Source organism: Balaenoptera musculus, chromosome 10 (genome assembly GCF_009873245.2).
Source record: "Balaenoptera musculus isolate JJ_BM4_2016_0621 chromosome 10, mBalMus1.pri.v3, whole genome shotgun sequence".
In the NCBI taxonomy this organism is placed as follows: Eukaryota; Metazoa; Chordata; class Mammalia; order Artiodactyla; family Balaenopteridae; genus Balaenoptera; species Balaenoptera musculus.
The window spans coordinates 7,427,893-7,449,545 of NC_045794.1; the positions used below are offsets into that span (position 1 = coordinate 7,427,893).

At 38.8% G+C, this 21,653-nt stretch overlaps 1 protein-coding gene across 1 annotated transcript; it reads left to right on the forward strand.

Moving 5' to 3' along the window:
- Window positions 1–9,375: 9,375 nt before the first annotated feature.
- GDF3 (growth differentiation factor 3) lies at window positions 9,376–17,609 on the forward strand (the record flags this gene model as incomplete). The annotated part of the gene is made up of 3 exons (XM_036864740.1): window positions 9,376–9,412; window positions 11,412–11,573; window positions 16,735–17,609. Coding segments are annotated over 3 exons (1,026 nt in total), but the record flags the coding sequence as incomplete, so codon positions are not given.
- Between the last annotated feature and the right edge of the window lie 4,044 nt (window positions 17,610–21,653).

Genomic DNA, 21,653 nt, shown 5'->3' on the forward strand with positions numbered 1-21,653 from the left:
GGGGCAACTAAGCCCACGCACAGCAACTACTGAGCACTCGGGCCACAAATGGAGAGCCCATGTGCCGCAACTACAGAGCCCACACCCTCTGGAGCCCGTGCCACAACTAGAAGAGAGAAAACCCGCAGGGCACAACTAGAGAGAAGCAGGCGTGCCGCAACTAGAACTCGATGCAGCCAAAAATAAATAAATAATAAATATTTTTTAAAAAAAATTTTAAGATGGGGGAGTTCCGTGGTGGCCTAGTGGTTAGGATTTGGCGCTTTCATTGCTGTGGCCCAGGTTCAACCCCTGGTTGGGGAACTGAAATCCTGCAAGCCTCGGGGCACGGCCAAAAAAAAAAAGATTTAAGATGGGAAAAATAACACATGTTTGTATACTGCTAGGAAGGATCCAGTGAAGAGGGAAGATGGGTGAGGTTGAAGAGAAAGGAGATTGCTAAGTGGTGACTTGGAATAAGCAATAGGGATGCAAAGAGTCTTTTAATTGTTCCTCAATTTAAAAAAAAATTTTTTAAATAAATTATTTATTTATTTTTGGCTGCATTGGGTCTTTGTTGCTGTGCGCGGGCTTTCTCTAGTTGCGGTGAGCGGGGGCTCCTCTTCTTTGTGGTGCACAGGCTTCTCATTGCAGTGGCTTCTCTTGTTGTGGAGCACGGGCTCTAGGCGCGCAGGCTTCAGTAGTCGTGGCACGTGGACTCAGTAGTTGTGGCACATGGGCTTAGTTGCTCTGCAGCATGTGGGATCCTACCGGACTAGGGCTCGAACCCGTGTCCCCTGCATTGGCAGGCAGATTCTGAACCACTGTGCCACCAGGGAAGTCCCCTCAATTTAAATTTTAACAGATGAATAATCCAAGTGAAAAATGGGCAAAAATATTTCTAAAAGAAGTTTAAATAGCCATGAAGCATATGAAAAATTGTGAATTATGTTAAAAGTTCAGTATATTAAGTAAAAACAATTATGCATTTCTCCCTAATGGATTAGGAAAAACAAAAATAATACTGGTGAAACACATTTTGTGTGGTGGGGAAAAATGGTACTTAGTGTTAGAGGGCTCTGCAATGACTGCTGTATTATTTGAGAATATTGACGTGTCATATTACAATAAAGACAAACAGAACTGATAAGAGTCTTAAGCACAGTATAGGGGAGGAAAAGTTTTCCTTGAAACTCTTATGGTCTCTGGCTGTGTCTTAAAATTAAACTGACAAAGACAGATTAACAGGAGAAAAGCATACAAATTTATAAATCAATGTTTCATGTGAGGGAACTCCCTGGCGGTCCAGTAGTTAGAACTCTGCACTTCCGCTGCAGAGGACACGGGTTGGATCCCTGGATGGGGGATCCCTGCATGCCTCACAAGGAGACCGAAAAAAAAAGTTTCATGTGACATGGGAGTCTTCATAAGGAAATGAAGACCCAAAGAAACCGTTAGACCTGAGTATTTTTATGCTAAGTTTGAGGGCAGTCCTGTAGAAATAAGATAAGTTAAGGAGTATGAGGTCAGTATAGGAAACGGGGGGAATTTAACAAGGCCTGTTAGGATTCTTCTGGGTGTTCCTTTGTCATCGGAGATAAGGATGCCCCTCTCCTCTGGGTCTAGAGAGGGCATTTCTAACATGAGGGTCTTACGACCTATTTCAGGGAAGAAGGGTGGGGGAAGGTCACAGTGACCTTCCTGCTTCTGCCCTTAGCTTTTTTTGTTTTGGCCGCTCTGCACAGCTAGTGGGATCTTAATTCCCCAGCCAGGAATTCAACCCGGGCCCTGGGCAGTGAGAGTGTGGAGTCCTAACCACTGTACTGCCAGGAAATTCCCTGCTCTTTTCTCAAATTTCTTTAGCTTACAACATTCAATATGGCCAAGGTGACATATTTTGGGGTACTGTGTCATGAAACTCATCACCAGATAGCAACTTATAAATAGTATATAGTATATAACTTAAGTATATGTATATGACTTACAGTAGCTGATGAGATGTGGACAACACTCATTGGAAGTGTTAATATACCTAATGCATAAGTAAGAGGCTCCTGAGACACAGAATTCATTAGATACACTAAATATGAGTAAGTTAGTAACCTATAAGACATATTAAAGGTGATGAAAAAAATGGAACATATGATGGAACAAACAAAAGTGGTACTTATAGGGAATTCCCAGGCAGTCCAGTGGTTAGGACTTCATGCTTCCACTGCAGGGGGCATGGGTTTGATCCCTGGTCAGGGAGCTAAGATCCCATGCCTCACGGTGTGGCCAAAAATAAAAAAAATGAAAAATAAAAACCAAAAGTGGTACTTATAGTTGAAGGGGATGGAAAGATCAAGTATGCATAGAAGTCATGCCAACTCTAGGCTGACAGCTATGTCATCCCCCAACTGGTAACCCATTGATGACACTCATTATGTTTCCATCCTGTTCCCACTTGTGCTCTGCCCTAGCAGGCTAAGTGGCAGTCATAGCTGTGGGCAGATGTACTTGCTCCTGTATCTCTCTGACAGAGCAGGTATATGACGTTCCAGGCATCTGCTGTGCCCCCTTGTTCAAAACTCAACTCTGGTCCTCATAAATATACATCAGTGGAAAATGCTGATGTGGCAGAGAGGGGCAGTGAGAGACAAGACACAAACGTTGAATAACCCAGGCATCAGGTAGCATGGTCCTTCCACTCTACTTTACACCTCATTTTAAGTATGTTAACCCACTCCATCTCTTTTCCCTTGATTATCACTGTGTTTCAAACTGATTTGAGAAATGCCGTTTGAGCATCTTCATTTGGTTTGTGAGCCTTTCATTTCTACAGCCTCTTGGATGGCATGACTGGTACTGTATTTGGAGGCTACCATTGCATCTAGTTAATATCCCCCACCACAGGATGTAAGCTGTACAACCTTTTAGAAGAACATCTTTTAATTCTTTAATTAATTAATTAATTGATTGATTGATTATTTTTTTGACCAAGCCACGTGGCTTGCGGTATCTTAGTTCCCCGACCAGGGATTGAACCTGAGCCCTCAGCAGTGAAAGCGCAGAGTCCTAACCATTGGACTGCCAAGGAATTCCCTAGAAGAACCTTTTAGATTATATGTCAAAATATTAGCCTTATACAGGATTTATAAAACAACTGCAAGTATTCCCGTGAAAATCCTACTTCTAGGCATTTACACTAAAGTCAAACATGAAATGATGTGTAAAAGGTGGTCTACTTCAGCATTGTTCATAATTGTGAAAATTGCTTAAAAAAAAAAAAACCCAAAATCTAAACGTCAGCTGATAGTTACTGCCTTATTTATGGCTGCTGGTCCTGGAAAAAGAAAAAACTTCAAACTGAAAGGAATCGCAATGAATGGAGAGAACAATGCTAAGGACAGAGCTGACTGTAGCTCTATCAGAAAGAACTTGAATGGTGTGGTTACCAACTGTGCTGCAGAGAGGTCTTGCTGCTGATAACAAACGGTGGTAGCTGATAAAACACAAAACGTTGTCTTTAATAATTGACACACATACACACACAAAACCCCTTGAAAATGGTGATAAAATGTGGTAAATTCTGATAGAGTTTCACAACTCTTTGACTTTGGGTTACATGGTAGTAATGTGATATCTTTCTGTGGTATTACTTGTCAACTTTTTCCAGACGGGCAAATAGATAAAGTGATTTTAGATGATTTGATGGGTAGCACCTAAGACAGTAAAATTCATGAAAATCAACAGAGATTTTATTTGTTTGTTTACATCCAGAACCTAATCATTTAATTACTTACCGCTTGGACCATGGTCTGACATGTGTATTTGTGGAAAACAAGTCTGTCTGGTGTAACCAAGAACCCCTATTGCTCTCTGAAGGTGGATTTAAGAATGTGGCTTTGGAGGCTAAAACTAGTTGGCTGAATAGCTACCCCCCACCCCACAGATGTCCATATCCTAAACCCCCAAACCTGTGAATATGTTACCTTATATGCCAAAGGGACCTTATCAATTCAATCAAGTTAAGGATCTTGAGATGGGAAGATTATCCTCTATTGAGGTGATGTAATCACAAAAGTAATTACAAGTGATAAAGGAGATCAGAGTCAGCTATTTGAGGATGTTACTCTGCTGGCTTTGAAAATGGAAAAAGAGGTCACTAGCCAAGGAACGTAGACATACGCTAGAAGCTGGAAAAGGCAAGGAAACAGATTCTCCCTTAGAGCCTCCAGAAAGAACACAGCTCTAAGCTATACCTTGATTTTAACCCATTAAGACCTGTTTCAGACTTCTAACCTCCAGAACTGTAAGATAATAATTTGTGTTGTTTTAAGACACTAAATTTGTGGTAATTTTTTATAGCAGCAATAAGAAACTAATACACTGAGTCAAAAGAAAAACATTTAGAATAGTGCTTCTCAACCTGTCTATGGTGAAGGTTTAGCTTGTTGTTTTAATCTCCAATCATGGACCAAAATACTTATAAGATAAAATTGAAAAATTACTAGAAATTAAAATTTAAAAACATACAAAATCAAGCCCCACTGAAAAATAATGGATTCATCTGATATAACATTACTTTGTCAAATTGCTCTAAACATTCCTTAATATTTACTCTTGTTTTCTGCACTGGTGTCAAGTAACAATTTGCAGATAGGCATAGGTTTACAGCCCACACTTGGAGTAGATTTTGGATCAGGAGGCTTTAATATTGAGTAGTGTACATTTGAGGTGACTGTGCCTAGAGATCTCAGCAGAACATCTAAACCTCAATTTGTGATCATCACACAGGAGGTGCAAAACCCTGCACTAGGAGTTTCTGATTACCTGATTCTGACCATTACTGAAAATGTTCCTTTTTCTTTTATTTATTTATTAATTTTTTTGACCACACCAGGTGGCATGCAAGATCTTAGTTCCCTGACCAGGGATCGAACCAATGCCCCCTGCATTGGGAGTGCAGAGTCTTAACCACTGGACCGCCAGGGAAGTCCTTCCTTTTTCTTTTTTAAAGAAAAAATGTATTTGCTATAGTCCAAAATATTGTGAACAACAGAAATGTACATTTCTAAGAAAAGGTACAAATGGCTTAAAAATAAATCAACCTTAGTAATTAAAGAAGTCCAGGGAATTCCCTGGCGGTCCGGTGGTAAGGGCTCCCGCTTCCACTGCAGGGGGCAAGTGTTCGATCCCTGGTCGGTGAACTAAGATGCCACATGCCATGCAGCGCAGCGAAAAAAAAAAAAGAAAAAGAAAAAAAAAAAGTCCAAATGAAGATATAAAGGATATATCAGTTACTTCTCATCTTAAAAAGTGAAAGAAGGAAAGAGAATATCCAAGGCCAGCCAGAGTTATTAAAACTAAACTCTCGTTCACTACTTCTGGGCGTATAAATTGATAAATTATCTAAAACAGTTTATCCCGAAGAATTAAGGCCCTTAACAGTTTTTATGTACATTGAATTGATAATTAGACATAACTTAGTAAGAACATAATATGAAATGCAGATAGAATTTAATTTGTCATGTCATGAAATGCAGTTAAAGGCATAATTATTTAGTGTCTAAAGATTAAAAGAAACATTCCTAAATGAGTGAAAAATGGTATATTAATACAAAGTGATATTATTACATAGTCATTAGGGTGATTCTAAGGGATTTTATTCATTATTGTTTTGTTTTGGTAATGAGATAAAATGCTCAAGCTGTTAAATGCCAAGAATGAGGTTTTAACAGGATGTAAGATATGCTACAGGGGCTTCCCTGGCAGTCCAGTGGTTGGGACTCGGAGCTTCCACTGCAGGAGTCACAGTTTCCATCCCTGGTCTGGGAACTAGGACCCCACACGCTGCGCGGCCAAAACAAACACACAAAGCATGCTACAAATATTAACCCTGTGGACCTTTTGAATTTTTCTCCTAATGTCCCCTAACTACTCCTACTCAGACTATAGTTCTTGCTAATTGCCCACCCACCAAAAATAATTATAAATAAATAAATAATATACTTAATAGTAAAATACATCTAAGGAAGTGAAAAATCTCTAATTTTTTTTCTTGATGTCTACCTCAATTTTAAAAATTTTCTTTCTGAAAATTTATTTTTAGTGTGCTGGCTTTGCAGGTGCCCTCAGCAAATTTATACTCTATTTATTTGGGTAATCCCTCATTGCTGCGTCATTCCTCTCTTCTCTAAAGACTACTAAGAGACGTGTGCATGGTCACCAGGGTGTGGGTTATAATTAGTATGAGAAATCTCAATGAATTTTCCTTAATTCCTGAAGAGTCTTCTCAACTTTTCTATGTCCACACTAACGCTATGGCTTGCTATCATGTTTAGAGAGGATGGAGGATGTGTCCACAATTCAGCTGAGTTAGAAAAAGTTAAAAGACAAAAAACAAGACAAAACAAAAAACCCCAGGTCTTTTTATTACAGGAAAAGGAGCTCATATATGTACAAATGTCAGTAGGAGGGTGTGAGTGAGGTAGAACATCAGGGTTGGAGAAACTTCATTATTTGTTTGAAGTTCTCCTTAGTTCTTAAAATATTTCTTTACCTACGGGACTTTGTTTTGCAACTTCTATGTCCCTAATACTTACAACAGTTTTTTTAGACACTCAGTAAATATTTGTTCACTGACTGCCAGCAGCATCCAAATCACTTTGTGCTTTGGTGGTCAAGACTATGTTGTTTAAGTAACTTTTCGCTGATAATAAAATTAAAAAAACATTTATTATAAAAATTTGAAAAATATAGAAATTTACCAAAAAGATTACTAAGAAATAGCAATTGTTAATGTATTGATATCAATCTTTCCAAATTTTTTTTCTGTACACATTTTTATAAAATTGGATTATTTTCTATATATATATATATATTTTTTTTTTTTTTTTTTGCTTAAATTACTAAGGATAAGTTTTGCTTTTTTTATTTCTTTTTTGGCTGTGCCACATGGCTCGTGGGATCGTAGTTCCCCAACCAGGGATTGAACCCGGGCCCTCAGTAGTAAGAGTGTGGAGTCCTAACCACTGGACTGTCAGGGAATTCCCAAGGATGAGTTTTTCATGGATTAGTTTTCACGCTATTATGTATTCTTTTACAACGTTATGTATGGCTGAGTAATAATAAAACTTATGAATGTTCTGCAATGCGTTTACTATTGTACAGTTAGGTTGTTTTTAAGTTTTCTCTATAGTAAATAATACTAAAATGAATACATTTGTAATTCTTTGTCCACTCTCATTATTTAATTCACTCAACAAATATTTATCAAGTACCCATCATCTGTCCCTGCCCTTTTGTAGTTTATATTCTGGTGGCTAAGAATAACATTGTAGGGGAATTCCCTGGCGGTCCAGTGGTTAGGATGCAGTGTGTTCATTGCTGTGGGCCCAGATTTGATCCCTGATTGAGGAACTAAAATGCTGCATGGCACTGCCAAAAAAAAAAAAAAAGAATATTCTAAAAGTGGAATTTCTGAACAAAGTGCATGAGCATTTTTTAAAATTTATTTTTAAAAATTTTGGTAAAATGCACATAATATAAAATTTATTGTTTAATCATTCTTAAGTGTATGGTCCAGTGGCAGTAGGTACATTCACATTGTGCTACCATAACCACCAGCCATTTCCAGAACTGTTTTCATCTTGCAAAACAAAAACTCTATATCATTAAACTGTAACTCCCCATCCCCCATTCTCTCCTCCCCCAATCCCTGTAACCACCATTCTACTTTTGTCACTATGAATTTGACTACTCTGGTTACCTCATATGAGAAGGACACAATAGTTTTAAAACTTATAATATATTTGCAAACTTTTATTCTAGGTATGTTATATTAATGTATACATCAGAGCTGAGTGTAATAATGTTTGTTTCCTTGCTTCCTCATCTTTTTTTCACTTTGCTAATTGGATAGACAGACATTGTATTGCTTTAATTTGCTTCTTTTTTTTTCGAATTTTATTTAATTTATTTTTTTATACAGCAGGTTCTTATTAGTTATCTATTTTATACATATTAGTGTATATACATCAATCCCAATTTTAATTTGCTTCTTTCATTTATAAATTCTCTCCTTTTTTTTTTTAGATTGAAGTATAGTTGCGTTAGTTTCTGGTGTACAGCAAATGATTCAGTTGTATATATATACATATGTATATTCTTTTTAATATTCTCTTCCATTATAGGTTATTACAAGATATTGACTATAGTTCCCTGTGCTATACAGTAGGACTTTGTTGTTTATCTGTTTTATATATAGTAGTTTGTATCTGCTAATCCCAAACTCCCCTTCCCCTCTTTGGTAACCATAAGTTTCTTTTCTATTTTCTATGTCTGTGAGTCTGTTTTGTTTTTTCTGTTTGTTTTGTTTCGTTTTTGGCCACACTGAATGGCTGGTGTTGCCCAACCCGGGATTGAACCCGTGCCCCTGCATTGGAAGGGTAGAGTCCTAACCACTGCACTGAGAGGGAATCCCCTGTTTCCGTTTTGTAAATAAGTTCATTTGTACCATATTTTAGATTCTACATATAAGTGATATCGTATGATATTTGTCCTTGTGTGGTTTACTTCACTTAGTATGATACTCTCTAGGTCCATCCATATTGCTTAATTTGCTTCTTTTTATGATTGAAGTTGAATATTTTTTATGCTTGTGATCACAATAATTCTGTTGAACTGATATATTTCTCATTTTATTGATTAGAAAACCAAAGGCCAGAGAAACAATTTTTCTAGGACCTCACTGCCAGTAAGTGATAGAGCTGAGATTTTAATCCAAGTCCATGACTTCAGAACTGGTTCTATAATATTTAGCCATATTGTCTTGCTTTTGATTTTCTAATTAGGGCTGAAAGTCCAGAATTACAATGTTTTTTGTTTGTTTGTTTTGTTTTTTGTGTGTGTTTTATTTTTTAATTAAAAATTTTTTTTTATTTTATACAATTTTGAAAGGTTACTTTCCATTTACAGTTATTACAAAATATTGGCTATATTCCCCGTGTTGTACAATACATCCTTGAGCCTGTCTTATACCCAGTAGTTTGTACCTCCCACTCTCCCACCCCTGTATTGCCCCTCCCCACTCCCCTAGAATTATAGTGTTTTTGTTTGTAGAACCCTTAAAGAAGGTCAAATTTAATGCTATAATTTTATAGGGAAAGAAAGTGAGACCCTTCATGATATCTCAGGCCATTCATATTCTATTTAAAAAATGGCCATGCTCGTATTCAAGGAATGATTTAAATGAACTCAGACTCTTGCATCTTCCCATACAGAGGCGAGTGCTAACTTCATTAACTTGAGATGTCTGTTTTTTTTTTTCTTTCTTTCTTTTTTTTTTTGGCCGTGCCACATGGCATGCGGGATCTTAGTTCCCCAACAACGGATCGAACCCACACCCCCCTGCAGTGGAAGCCTGGAGTCTTAACCACTGGACCGCCAGGGAAGTCCCTGTTTTTCTTTAATTAACAATAATCTTTTGGGCTTCCCTATTGGTGCAGTGGTTAAGAATCCGCTTGCCAGGGCTTCCCTGGTGGCGCAGTGGTTGAGGGTCCGCCTGCCAACGCAGGGGACGTGGGTTCGGGTCCTGGTCCGGGAGGATCCCACATGCCGCGGAGCGGTTGGGCCCATGTGCTACAGCTACTGAAGTCTGCGTGCCTAGAGCCCGTGCCCTGCAACGGGAGAAGCCACCACAGTGAGAAGCCCGCACACCGCAACGAAAATACAACACAACCAAAAATTTAAAAAACAAAAACAAAAAAAAAAACGCCTGCCAATGCAGGGGACACGGGTTTGAGCCCTGGTCCGGGAAGATCCCACGTGCCGCAGAGCAACTAAGCCTGTGTGCCACAACTACTGAGCCTGCGCTCTAGAGCCCGCATGCTACAACTACTGAGCCCATGTGCCTAGAGCCCGTGCTCCGCAACAGGAGAAGCCACCGCAATGAGAAGCCTGCGCACTGCAACTAAGAGTAGCCCCCGCTCACAGCAACGAAGACCCAATGCAGCCAAAAAAAAAAAAAAACAGGTGGGAGAGAAACTGACCAAGATTCAGAGAGCCTGATATAAAGGGTTTGAGTTTATGAATGGTTATAATTTCAGGGCAATGATTTGTGACCCCAAATCATTCATGACACTAGAAACCGCCCCCCTTCCCACCACTCTCCATTTAAAAGGTTCAAATGATAAATTTTCATAAAACAGTTGCTTACTGTTTATAAAAATGAAAGGCAATCAAAATATATATCTATATATACTCTTTCCATCTACAAATACTGCAGTAATAAAATTTATCAAGATAAAAAAATAGGTGGTATAAAATAATGTAAAATGATAAAGTGTCTGTTCTCAAAAAGCTTGAAAATTATTTGGGTGACAAACAAGCTAATTCTTCTATAGCATTTGAAAAATCTTATAATGGTTTGGCCAAAACAAAACAAAGAACCAAAACAGAAATTGATGTATGCTGCCTTGTTTAGACTGCTCAATAACCTATTTGCCTTTACACGTGTAGTTCCTTCAGCCCTGAATGTCTTACTGAAAAATGTCTGCTAAGCTTTGAAGTTTTCTCCACCGTGAACACTGTGTGTGCCTACCTTTTGGCAGGCTCTGTGCCGAGCACTTTGAACACATCATCTTATCAGATTCCTATGGCAAATTAGAAGGCAGGTTTTTCTTTTCAGTTGAGAAAACAAAATTTAGGAATGTCCAATGTCACAGAGCTAATAAGTACTGGAACCAGAATTACCCAGTCAGTCTGATTTCTGACTTTTAATCAGGAAGGTCAAAGTTAGTGGAACAAAATTCAGTCCTAGAGCTGAAAACAGATGGGGAGTGTAGCTCAACCTCCCCAGGAGGGGTTTTCCCTCCCCGGTTTGGTTTTCCACCTGGCTGTGGCTATAGTTTAGTAGAACTCTACCTGTGTATTTGTCTAATTAGACTATGAATGACAAGACTTTCAATTACTAGTAATATGTTCCTAGCACCCATCTCAGCGCCTTGCACATAATAGATGCTTAATAAATGTTTGTTAAAAGAATAAATGTGTATCTCCTTTCCACTTAGTCTACTGCTGACAAATCTCAGATTGTTGTAGAGTTAGGTCCATGCGTGGGTAATCTTTCTTTTGTGAATTTTTTTCTGGGAGAGCAGAGGTGGGGAAGAGAAAAAAAAAAATCTGTCCTTTTGTATCCAATTGCCTTTGAGGAGCTGGGAAGAGAGCAATTCACACCTGATTATCTTACATCAGATAAATTAGCAGCACCTGAATTGCTGGGCAGTCAGGCGCTAGAGCTCTCCGCAGCCCCACCAGCCAGCTTCACCTCTGCTCAGGGGCCATGTTTCCTTCACTGCCAGGCTTGGCTCTAGGCCTCCTGTTAATCCTGGCCTTGGGCCAGACATTCCAATTCCAAGAACATGTCTTTCTCCAATCTCTGGGCTTAGACAAAGAGCCTTCACCCAAGAAGTTCCAACCTGTGCCTTCCATCTTGAAGAAAATTTTCCAGGATCAAGAGGCAGCAGCAACCACCGGCGTCTCTCAAGACTTGTGCTACGTGAAGGAGCTGGGTGTCAGGGGGAACATACTCCGACTTCTCCCAGATCAAGGTGAGGACATTGGAGTCTTTCCTAGAGATGAATCTGGTGTGAAGAAAGGAATAAAGGGGAAGTAACAATTACCGAGGGGTTCATGGACGGCCACGTACTGGTAATTTACACATTTTATCTTATTTTATCCCAACCACTGTCCTGAGAGGAAGGCAGGTATTCTTATCAAGTTTTTAACAATAAGGAAATTGAGGCTCAGACAGTAGATAACCTGTAACCTATTCGAGATCATACAGCTAGTGTGTGAACAAAGCCAGGATTCAAAATGGTTTTTTCTGAATCAACAGCTTTGTGCTACAATTTAGGTGGAGGTGTGAGGGTGGAATTAGGGCTCAGTCTCCCACTCCTGAGCCCAAAATTTACTCATCCTGGTCCTCTGAGCTCAGTTTGCCCGGGACTTTTGCTTCCCGCTCCACACCTCCCCATTACTTTTGATGGGTAGAAAAGGCTATTCTTGATTTGTAAGTACAAGGCGATAATATATGCCATTGTCATACCCTTCAGATAATTCAATAATTTACCAAACTGACCACCCACCAAAAATTACCCAGATCAGCTGTTAAAAGTTGATTCTCCAGCCTAGTTCCTGACCCTCACGCCCCCACCCGATTCTTTGCTTTAAAAAAAAAATTTATTTATTTATTTTTGGCTGTGTTGGGTCTTCGTTGCTGCGCGCAGGCTTTCTCTAGTTGCGGCGAGGGGGGACTACTCTTCATTGCAGCGCACAGGCTTCTCATTGTGGTGGCTTCTCTTGTTGTGGAGCACGGGCTCTAGGCGCGCGGGCTTCAGAAGTTGTGGCACGTGGGCTCAGTAGTTGTGGCTCACGGGCTCTAGGGCGCAGGCTCAGTAGCTGTGGCACACGGGCTTAGTTGCTCCACGGCATGTGGGGTCTTCCTGGACCAGGGCTCAAACCCGTGTCCCCTGCATTGGCAGGCGGATTCTTAACCACTGCGACACCAGGGAAGTGCCCCCCACCCGATTCTTATTCAAAGCAGAGATGGGTGTTGTAATCTCCATTTCTATATAGCCTCCCAGGTGGTTGAGGTAGGAGGAATTGAGAGCCCTGGTTGGTTAGTTTTACAGCAACTGGAAATAAGATTTGAGTCCAAGAAGCATTTATTGGATGCCTACTAAGTGCCGGCAGCTGTGTAAGACCATGAGAGTACAGAGATGAATGATAAAGTCAGCTTTTTAAGAGTTTATAGAAGACACATCAACAAACAGATGACTTCCGTACATTGTGCTAAGTGTCACGTTAGTCGCCTTGGGGGTGGGGCTTCAGGGACAATTCCTGGAGGAAGGTTAAGAGGTGAGGGGAGCTGGTATGAAAGGTTTTCCAAGGAGAGAGTAGGAAATAGCTGAGGCTACTTCCTTCCCTCCACCATAGAAAAAAAAAAACTTTTAATTTTTGTGATGATCAAAATTCTATCTAACGGTACAGGAAAAGGACACGATCTCATTATCACTCCTCCCTAATGCTCCCCCTAGAGAAAACCACCATTAATAGTTGATGTATATTCTTCCAGACTTTTCTTCTTTGCATATATATAATATAAACTTGTAATATTTTTTTATAAATGGGATCATACTATACATTCCTCCAATATTATGAACATTTCGTTCAAGTCAGAACATATAGTCACCTTATCCCTGTTTTAATGGTTATATGATATTCCATTGTGTAGACATGCTACAATTTATGTAACTGATGCCCTGTTGATGAACATAAACATATTATAAATAGTGCAGCTTTATATCCATTTTGCGTGTGTGTGCGTGCTTTTTCTATTTCACTTTTTCTATTATTTCCCTGGATAAGTTCTTAGAAGGGGATTGTTGTATCAAAGAGTAGGCACATTTATACTGTGTTTTTTTTTTACATTTATACTTTTGATGTACAGCAAATATCCTTTAAAATTTATACTCCACATTGAGTGTGTGAGAATTCTCACTTAACTTTGACAGTAGTCTCTTTAAAATAGAAACTTATTGAAGTAAAGTGTACATTCAGAAAAGTGCATAAATTGTACAGAACAGCTCAGTGAAGTTTTGCAGAATAACTAGCACACAGATCAAGAAACAGTACATGACCAGCACCCCAGAGGATCTTTCATGCCCCCTTCGGTTAATCACTACTTCTCTACAAGGGTAACTGCTCTCCTGACATCTAACATTACGTATTAGTTTTGCCTGTTTTTGAACTTCATGTAAGTGGAACTGTGGAATGTATCCATTTTCGTGTCTGGCTTCTTTCACTCAACATTACATTTGTGAGATTTATCCATGTTGTGTGTATTTGTAGTTCATTTTCATTGCTGTGTAGGATTTTATTCTGTTCGTATGTGACAGTGGACTTACCCATGCTGCACTGGCTGGCCATTAGGTAACAACACTCTTTTAGCTTTTAATTTTTGTTAATCTGGTAGCAAAACCTGATCTCGTTGTTTTAATATGTTTCTTTAATAAGGTGGAATGATGCCCTTTCAAATGGATAATGAATCATTTATTTATTTGCTTATTTATTTAAGACTTAGAATATAGTCTTTTTTTTCTTCCAGCTTTATTGAGATATAATTGACATACAGTGCTGTATAAGTCTAAGGTGTACAGCACAATGATTTGATTTACGTATATCACAAAACAATTATCTCCATAAGTATAGTGAGGGAAGTCCCTGGCGGTCCAGTGGTTAGGACTTGGCGCTTTCACTGCCATAGCTTAGGTTCGATCCCTGATTGGGGAACTAAAATCCCACAAGCCGTGCTGTGCAGCCAAAACAACAACAACAACAAACCCAACAAGTATAGCGAACATCCACTGTCTCAGATAGATACAAAGTTACAGAAATAGAAAAAAAATTTTTTCCTTGTGCTAAAAACTTAGAATTTACTTACTCTTTTATACACGACATACAGCAGTGTTGACTATATTTATCATGTTTATTATCTTAAAATATGAATCATTCATTTTTATTTTTCAAATAATTGTATTATTATTTGAAAATTTATACATTAAATTTTCAAATTTATACATTAAATAATGTATACATTATTTATACATTATGACCCTTTTCCTATTGAGGATTCTTTTCCTTAATGATTTGTGAGGCCTCTTAATCATTTGTAAAAGCTCTTTATAGACATATTACAAGTATTCTTGGTTGTTCTTTCTGCTTTTAATTTTGTTAATGATGTCTTTTGAATATAGAAGTTTTTTATTTTCATGTTTTCAAATCTGTTCATTTTTTCCTCTCTGTCTTTTGGGTTTTTTTTTTTCACACCTAAGGAATGTGATTTAGCGATAAGAGTAAAAAGTGAGACTAATATGTTAGAATTAAAGCCGTGAACAGGAGAGATCAACTGTTAGAGAGGTTGAGAAGGATAAGCACTGTGAAAACATCCCTGCATTTGCTAGTTAGTCAACACTTAAAGATGTTTATTTCAGCGGACCAGTAAGGGTAAGAGAGTTGGACAATAGCAAGAATATATGGTAAGCAGCAGAGACAGCAAACATAGACTAATCTTTTTAAGAAGATGGTCAATGAAAAGAAACGGAGAGGTGATACAGTAGACTTGAACAGGAACCTGGGTAATTTTAAACGCTTTTTAATTTTGTTGTTTTTTAAATGAGCGTGAAGAGGCATTGTGGTGGAATGGTTAGAATACCTGGGTTTCCATTGTAATTTCTACACAAGATGAATGACCTTAGAAAAGCTCTTAGGGTAGAGGCACCCTACCAAACAAAATGGTGGTATCAGGTCAAAGAAGCTATTTGTGGAGAGAGAGAAATTGAAGATGCAAAACAAACAAACAAACCAAAGGGTAAATGTATCCTCTATTGGGCCTTTTCCTAGAAGAGTAGGTGATGTTTGAAAATCTAAGCAGAGACGTTAGCTTTGAAAACAGGGAGAGTTCAGCACAATTTCAAAAGATACAGAGAAGGGGGTCCATGTGGAGAAATTGAAGAATCACATTGCATCTCAATTTCCAGTGAAGTGGGAGAAGTATTCAAAAGTATAAGACTAGAAATTATTGACATTGAAAACTGTGGACTTTAGATAAGAATTACCTAAGGATGAAACATAAGGGAGCTCCAGAGGGCCAGCCTTGGCTGGATGACAGGTGTTTGTTTTGAAGTAAATCTAAGTGGTTACAACACCTGACAGCGTAGGACGTTCTTAAACGTTTTTGTGCCATAGGTCCCTTTAGCTGGCAGTTGAAGCCAATGAACCCCTTCTCAGAAAAAGGTTTATATGCCTAAGATAAAATATTTAGAATTTTAAAAGAAATCAATTAAATCCTGAAATACATTTATAGAAATATTTTAAAAATGAATGTGTGGGGCTTCCCTGGTGGCGCAGTGGTTGAGAATCTGCCTGCCAATGCAGGGGACACGGGTTCGAGCCCTGGTCTGGGAAGATCCCACATGCCGCGGAGCAACTAGGCCCGTGAGCCACAATTGCTGAGCCTGCACGTCTGGAGCCTGTGCTCCGCAACAAGAGAGGCCGCAACGGTGAGAGGCCTGCGCACCGCGATGAAGAGTGGCCCCCGCTTGCCGCAACTAGAGAAAGCCCTCGCACAGAAACGAAGACCCAACAGAGCCATAAATAAATAAATAAATAAATAAATTAATTAATTAATTAAAAAAAAGAATGTGTGTATAGTAATGCATATGATGTTTTATTCATGCAACAAATAACAAGATCTAAAGAAGGGACTATACCATCAATTCAAAGTAGTTCGAGCATAAATGTTATTTTAAGCTATTTGCAACAACTTAATATATGAACATACCTATGATTTTTATTGGTAACAGTGTCATAGGCCCTTACAATATTATTGGGATTTGTTGCCTATATTCATAATTGAAAGAAATGCTAAATGTCACTTAGAGTTTCGTGAAGATAAAGATGTGATTCTTATTCCCATCCAAGATTATAGACCTTCTAAATTCTACTCAGGATCCCTTGGGGACCTGCAACATGAAGATAAGAACCTCTGGCCATAAATGAGGAGTGAGAGAAACAAATCCTCCCAAATGGCAGAGTTTAAGTATGGCTGAGAATTTCCTGCCCTTGTTTTGTATATGTGGATATACATACAACATTTGACATTTACATCACACAGGTGGAGGTGACTCACATCTCTCTGTCCCCATCTAGGTTTCTTCCTTTACTCCGAGAGCCTTTCCCAAGCCTGCTCCCGCCTACAGAAGCTCCTCTCCTTTAACCTGTCTGCGATTAAAGATGAGGAGCAGTTAACAATGGCCCAGCTGGGCCTGGACTTGGGGCCCAACACTTACTATAACCTGGGACCAGAACTGGAATTGGCTCTGTCCCTGGTTCAGGAGCCACACGTGCGGGGCCAGGCCACCCCAAAGACAGGTAAAATGTTTGCACTGCAGTCAGTACCATGGCCTCAAGGTGTCCTTCACTTCAATCTGTTGGATGTGGCTAAGAGGAATAATTACCCCCGAAAGAACTTAGGTTTGTTCCTAGAGATACTGGTCAAAGGAGGTAGAGCCTCTGGGGTGAATTTTCAGCTTGAGGACACCTGCGCCAGACTGAGACGTTCTCTTCACGCTTCCCTGTTGGTGGTCACCCTCAACCCTGAGCAGTGCCACCCTCCTACCCGCAAAAGGAGAGCAGCCATCCCTGCCTCTAAGGCTTCTTGCAAGAACCTCTGCCATCGTCACCAGCTGTTCATCAGCTTCCGGGACCTGGGTTGGCACAAGTGGATCATTGCCCCCAAGGGTTTCATGGCAAATTACTGCCACGGAGATTGTCCTTTCTCACTGACCACCTCCCTCAACAGCTCCAATTATGCTTTCATGCAAGCGCTGATGCACGCCATTGACCCAGCAGTTCCCCAGGCTGTCTGCATTCCCACCAAGCTGTCCCCCATCTCCATGCTCTATCAGGACAACGATGACAATGTCATTCTACGGCATTATGAAAACATGGTAGTTGATGAGTGCGGGTGTGGCTAGACTGTCAGCAATAGAACAGAAGGGGTGTTCTCGGGGTAAATGTTCTAATAAAACTATCTGGCTTATGACCTTTGGATCTGAATTGTCAGTATATTTATGTTTACAATTGGTCTTCTTGGAAAATCCATCATGATTAATGATGTCCGGAGTTACACTTACACACACACACACACACAGCCTTAATGATGTTAGTTTTCTGCATTACGCTCATGGGAGTATATTAGATTCTAGATAGAAGGAAACAGTCATTTATTGATCGCCTATTATGGGCAGGCATTATTCTATGTGTTCCTTATAAATATATTTCACTGGTCTTTGAGGTAAACGTTATTATTTATGTTTCATAGATAAAGAAGCTGAGATTTAGAGCAGCTAAATATCCAATTTTTCTAAAGTCATCTACTTTGTGAATTCCCTGGCGGTCCAGTGGCTAGGACTCAGCGCTTTCACCACCGAGGCCTGGGTTCAATCCATAGTCAGGGAACTAAGATCCCACAAGCAGCGCGGCACAACCCCAGAAAAATAAATAGAATAGAATAAAATTTGAAAAAATAAAATAAAATCAACTTTCCCTGCCAGACCTCATATGCTATGCTAACAGTGTTACTTAAAAAAATATAAATATATATATATACATATATATATGTATATATATAGATAGGGACTTCCCTGGTGTCCCTCCACCAAGACTCTGCACTCCCAATGCAGGGGGCCTGGGTTCGATCCCTGGTCAGGGAACTAGATCCAGCATGCAGCAACTAAAGATCCCGTGCACCCAAATAAATAAATAAATAATTAAAAAAATATATATATATATATAAAATAATGTAGAAAAATATATCAAAAGAGTACTTGAAATCTATATTGATATCTATATTTCCTTCTGGTCTTTTATGAATATTATATATGATTCCTATAGCTAAGATCAGAGCGTGCATATAATTTTGTATCTTCTTGTATTCACTTATAGAAATTTTTTTCAAATCACCAACATCTACATAGTTAATTTAATGACTGTATTATACACAATTATTTAGATACATATTTTACATAAAAGAATGTTTATCATTGGACATTGTGTTATTTGCAATTTTCATGGTGGAATAGTGTTATGACTCTGTTCACAAATCATTCTCCACATTTTGTCCCCATCTCCTTAGAAAAATTTCAGACATGAAATTACAGGGTTAAAAGTATAAGTTGACTCTTCTATAATTAATAGAAGATATATTAAATAAAATATATTGATCTTAAAACAAATATGCATATATTATGGGGTAAAATGCAAAATTCACATGGACTTCAAATGTAAAACTCTAGGGTTGGTAGGATACTTTGGGTTATATCAGGAAGTATGAGGTCACTTACTTCTCTTGTTTGGAGAATTAAAGAGGAAAAGTCTGTCTCACTGCTTTATTTAGTCGTTTCTTTAATTCCAATTGTCACTACCTTAAATCAACCTCACCATTCTCATCTGTATTATTGCTATCATTTTTAACCTGATCTTTTGTTTTTATTTAAAAAATTTAAAATGTAGATTATTATAATTTAACTATATACAAATATATGCAAAAACGCCTGCATAACCCTCCAAGTCTCTTTTCCCATCCTCCTAATGAAACCACCATCCTGAGTTTGGTGTCCACCTTTCCCATTCATTTCTTTATAATTTTACTACATATATTTGGATCCATAGACATTATAAAGTGTTGCTTCACAAATATGTAAACTTTAGAGAAACAATTTTGCAGTGTATTTTTCTAACCCTTTTTTTCCTCTTAATTTATTATTTCAGAAATTCTTATAGGTTGATACGGGTATTAATATAACTGATTTTTTTCATAGCTGGATAGTAATCCATTACATGCATATTACACAACTGGTTTATCCATTATGCTGTGATTGGACACTAAGGACATTCACACAGACTGTTAATCATGTCTATAGAGTGGATACAAAATCTCTTGGCAATCTATTTTTCTAGGACTTCGGTGTAGGGCAGTCGTGAATATACACAATTTGTAAGGACATTGGAGAAGAAACTACAGAGATTGTAACAACTCTAAATGCACATCTTGAACACAAACAAAAGTGATCTTTTTTTAAAAATTTTATTTACTTATTTATTTATGGCTGCGTTGGTCTTCATTGCCGCGAGTGGGCTTTCTCTAGTTGTGGAGAGCGGGGGCTACTCTTCCTTGTGGTGCGTGGGCTTCTCATTGCAGTGGCTTCTCTTGTTGTGGAGCACAGGCTCTAGGTGCACAGGCTTCAGTAGTTGCAGCACGCAGGCTCAGTAGTTGTGGCTCGTGGGCTCTAAAGTGCAGGCTCAGTAGTTGTGGCACACGGGCTTAGTTGCTCCGCGGCATGTGGGATCTTCCCGGACCAGGGCTTGAGCCCGTGTCTGCTGCATTGGCAGGCGGATTCTTAACCACTGCACCACCAGGGAAGACCCAAAAGTGATCTTTAAAATGCACTCAGGGACTTCGCTGGCAGTCCAGTGGTTAAGACTTGGTGTTCCCCCTGCAGGGGGCATGGGTTCGATCCCTGGTTAGGGAATTAAGATCCTGCATAAGCGCAGCGCTGCCAAAAAAAAAAAACGCACTCAGCTTGTCAAGCGTGTCATTGGAATGAGAAACACTGTTCTGATGGTATCAGTGAGAAGATGACTTTGGACAAACCATCATTCAGAACAAGTTAGTGGAACAATCGGGACAAAGCCAACAGTAGTAACCAACATGTTTACAAAGCACTTTCAGATTATATTTGTTTAAGAGCTAAGAAATTAATGGAACAGAAGAAAGATCGATGGTTGTTTTGCTTTGCCACTGCCGTCCCAGCTGTATCCTCTGTTTTGAGAAGCCAGGATTTTTGGATGTACCCTCAGACCTGAACAAGGAAGTCTGATTAGCATAAGCAAAAGTCATAAAAATTTCACATGTGAACCAGTTATCAGTGTGTGAGTTTACAATAAGATGCCAAGGGAAGAGGGCCAGCCAGCATACTGGGTTTCATTAAAAATAAAAGTGCACAAGTAGTCATCCGAATGTGTATTAGGAAATTAGAGGAAGGGAGTTAGTTGAAATCTAAATGGCAAGATTCATGAACCTCCAGATCCAGATACTAGAGGAATTCTAGTCATTTCAGACCATGCCGCTCCTATTAATATTCTTCAATAAGGAATCCAACAATATCCTTGGTTGAATTCTGGCTTTCTTATTTGTAATATTCCATGCCAGGTCTATTTTCTTGAGTATGTAAGCTGCTCATATTGATTGGGGTGATCCCAAATCATGTTGGTCAAACATTACAAATCATCCTGTTGGGCAGATTATTTCTGAAGTAAATTATCTCTGGTTTTACTTTTATTATTTATTGTCTATTATATGCCAATTACTGTACTAGGTCTTGGGAAATAAAGATAGATGGTCACTTTCACCATAGTGCTTAAAATCTAGCTTATTTGGCTATAAATTATTCAAATATCTATAAGTGAAAAATTAGCATACACCCCAATATGTGAATATTTAATTATTCAAATTATAATAATTAATGACTATGTTACTATATTGAATATTAAGTGAAAATTAGCATATACCACAATATATGAATACTTAATTATTCAAATTATATTAATTAACTACTATATTACTATATGGTACTTTAAAAGTTTTAAACAGAAGTTCTAATGCTTTCTTCCCTCATCTCAGTGTCTCAGGGATAGAAGTTCTAATATTTTCTTTCCCCCACCCAGATGTTTCAAGGTGTATGTCCCCCAGGCTGCATGTACCTCACTTTTGATACTACTTTTTTTTTGGCCACGCCTCGGCTTTCAGGATCTCAGTTCCCCAACCAGGGGTTGAACCCGGGGCACCAGGATGAAAGCCTGACTCCTAACCACTAGGCCACCAGGGAACTCTCTACTTTTTTTTTTTTTTTTTTTTTTGACTGAGTACGACATTGACTATGATAATCCTGTTCTGACACCAGCCTGATGATGATCAACCTTTCTTTCATGACCTTTCTTACCTTAAAACTTGAGTTCTTTGGGTTAATTACTGAAATTGCAATAATGTATCACCAACCTGACTGACC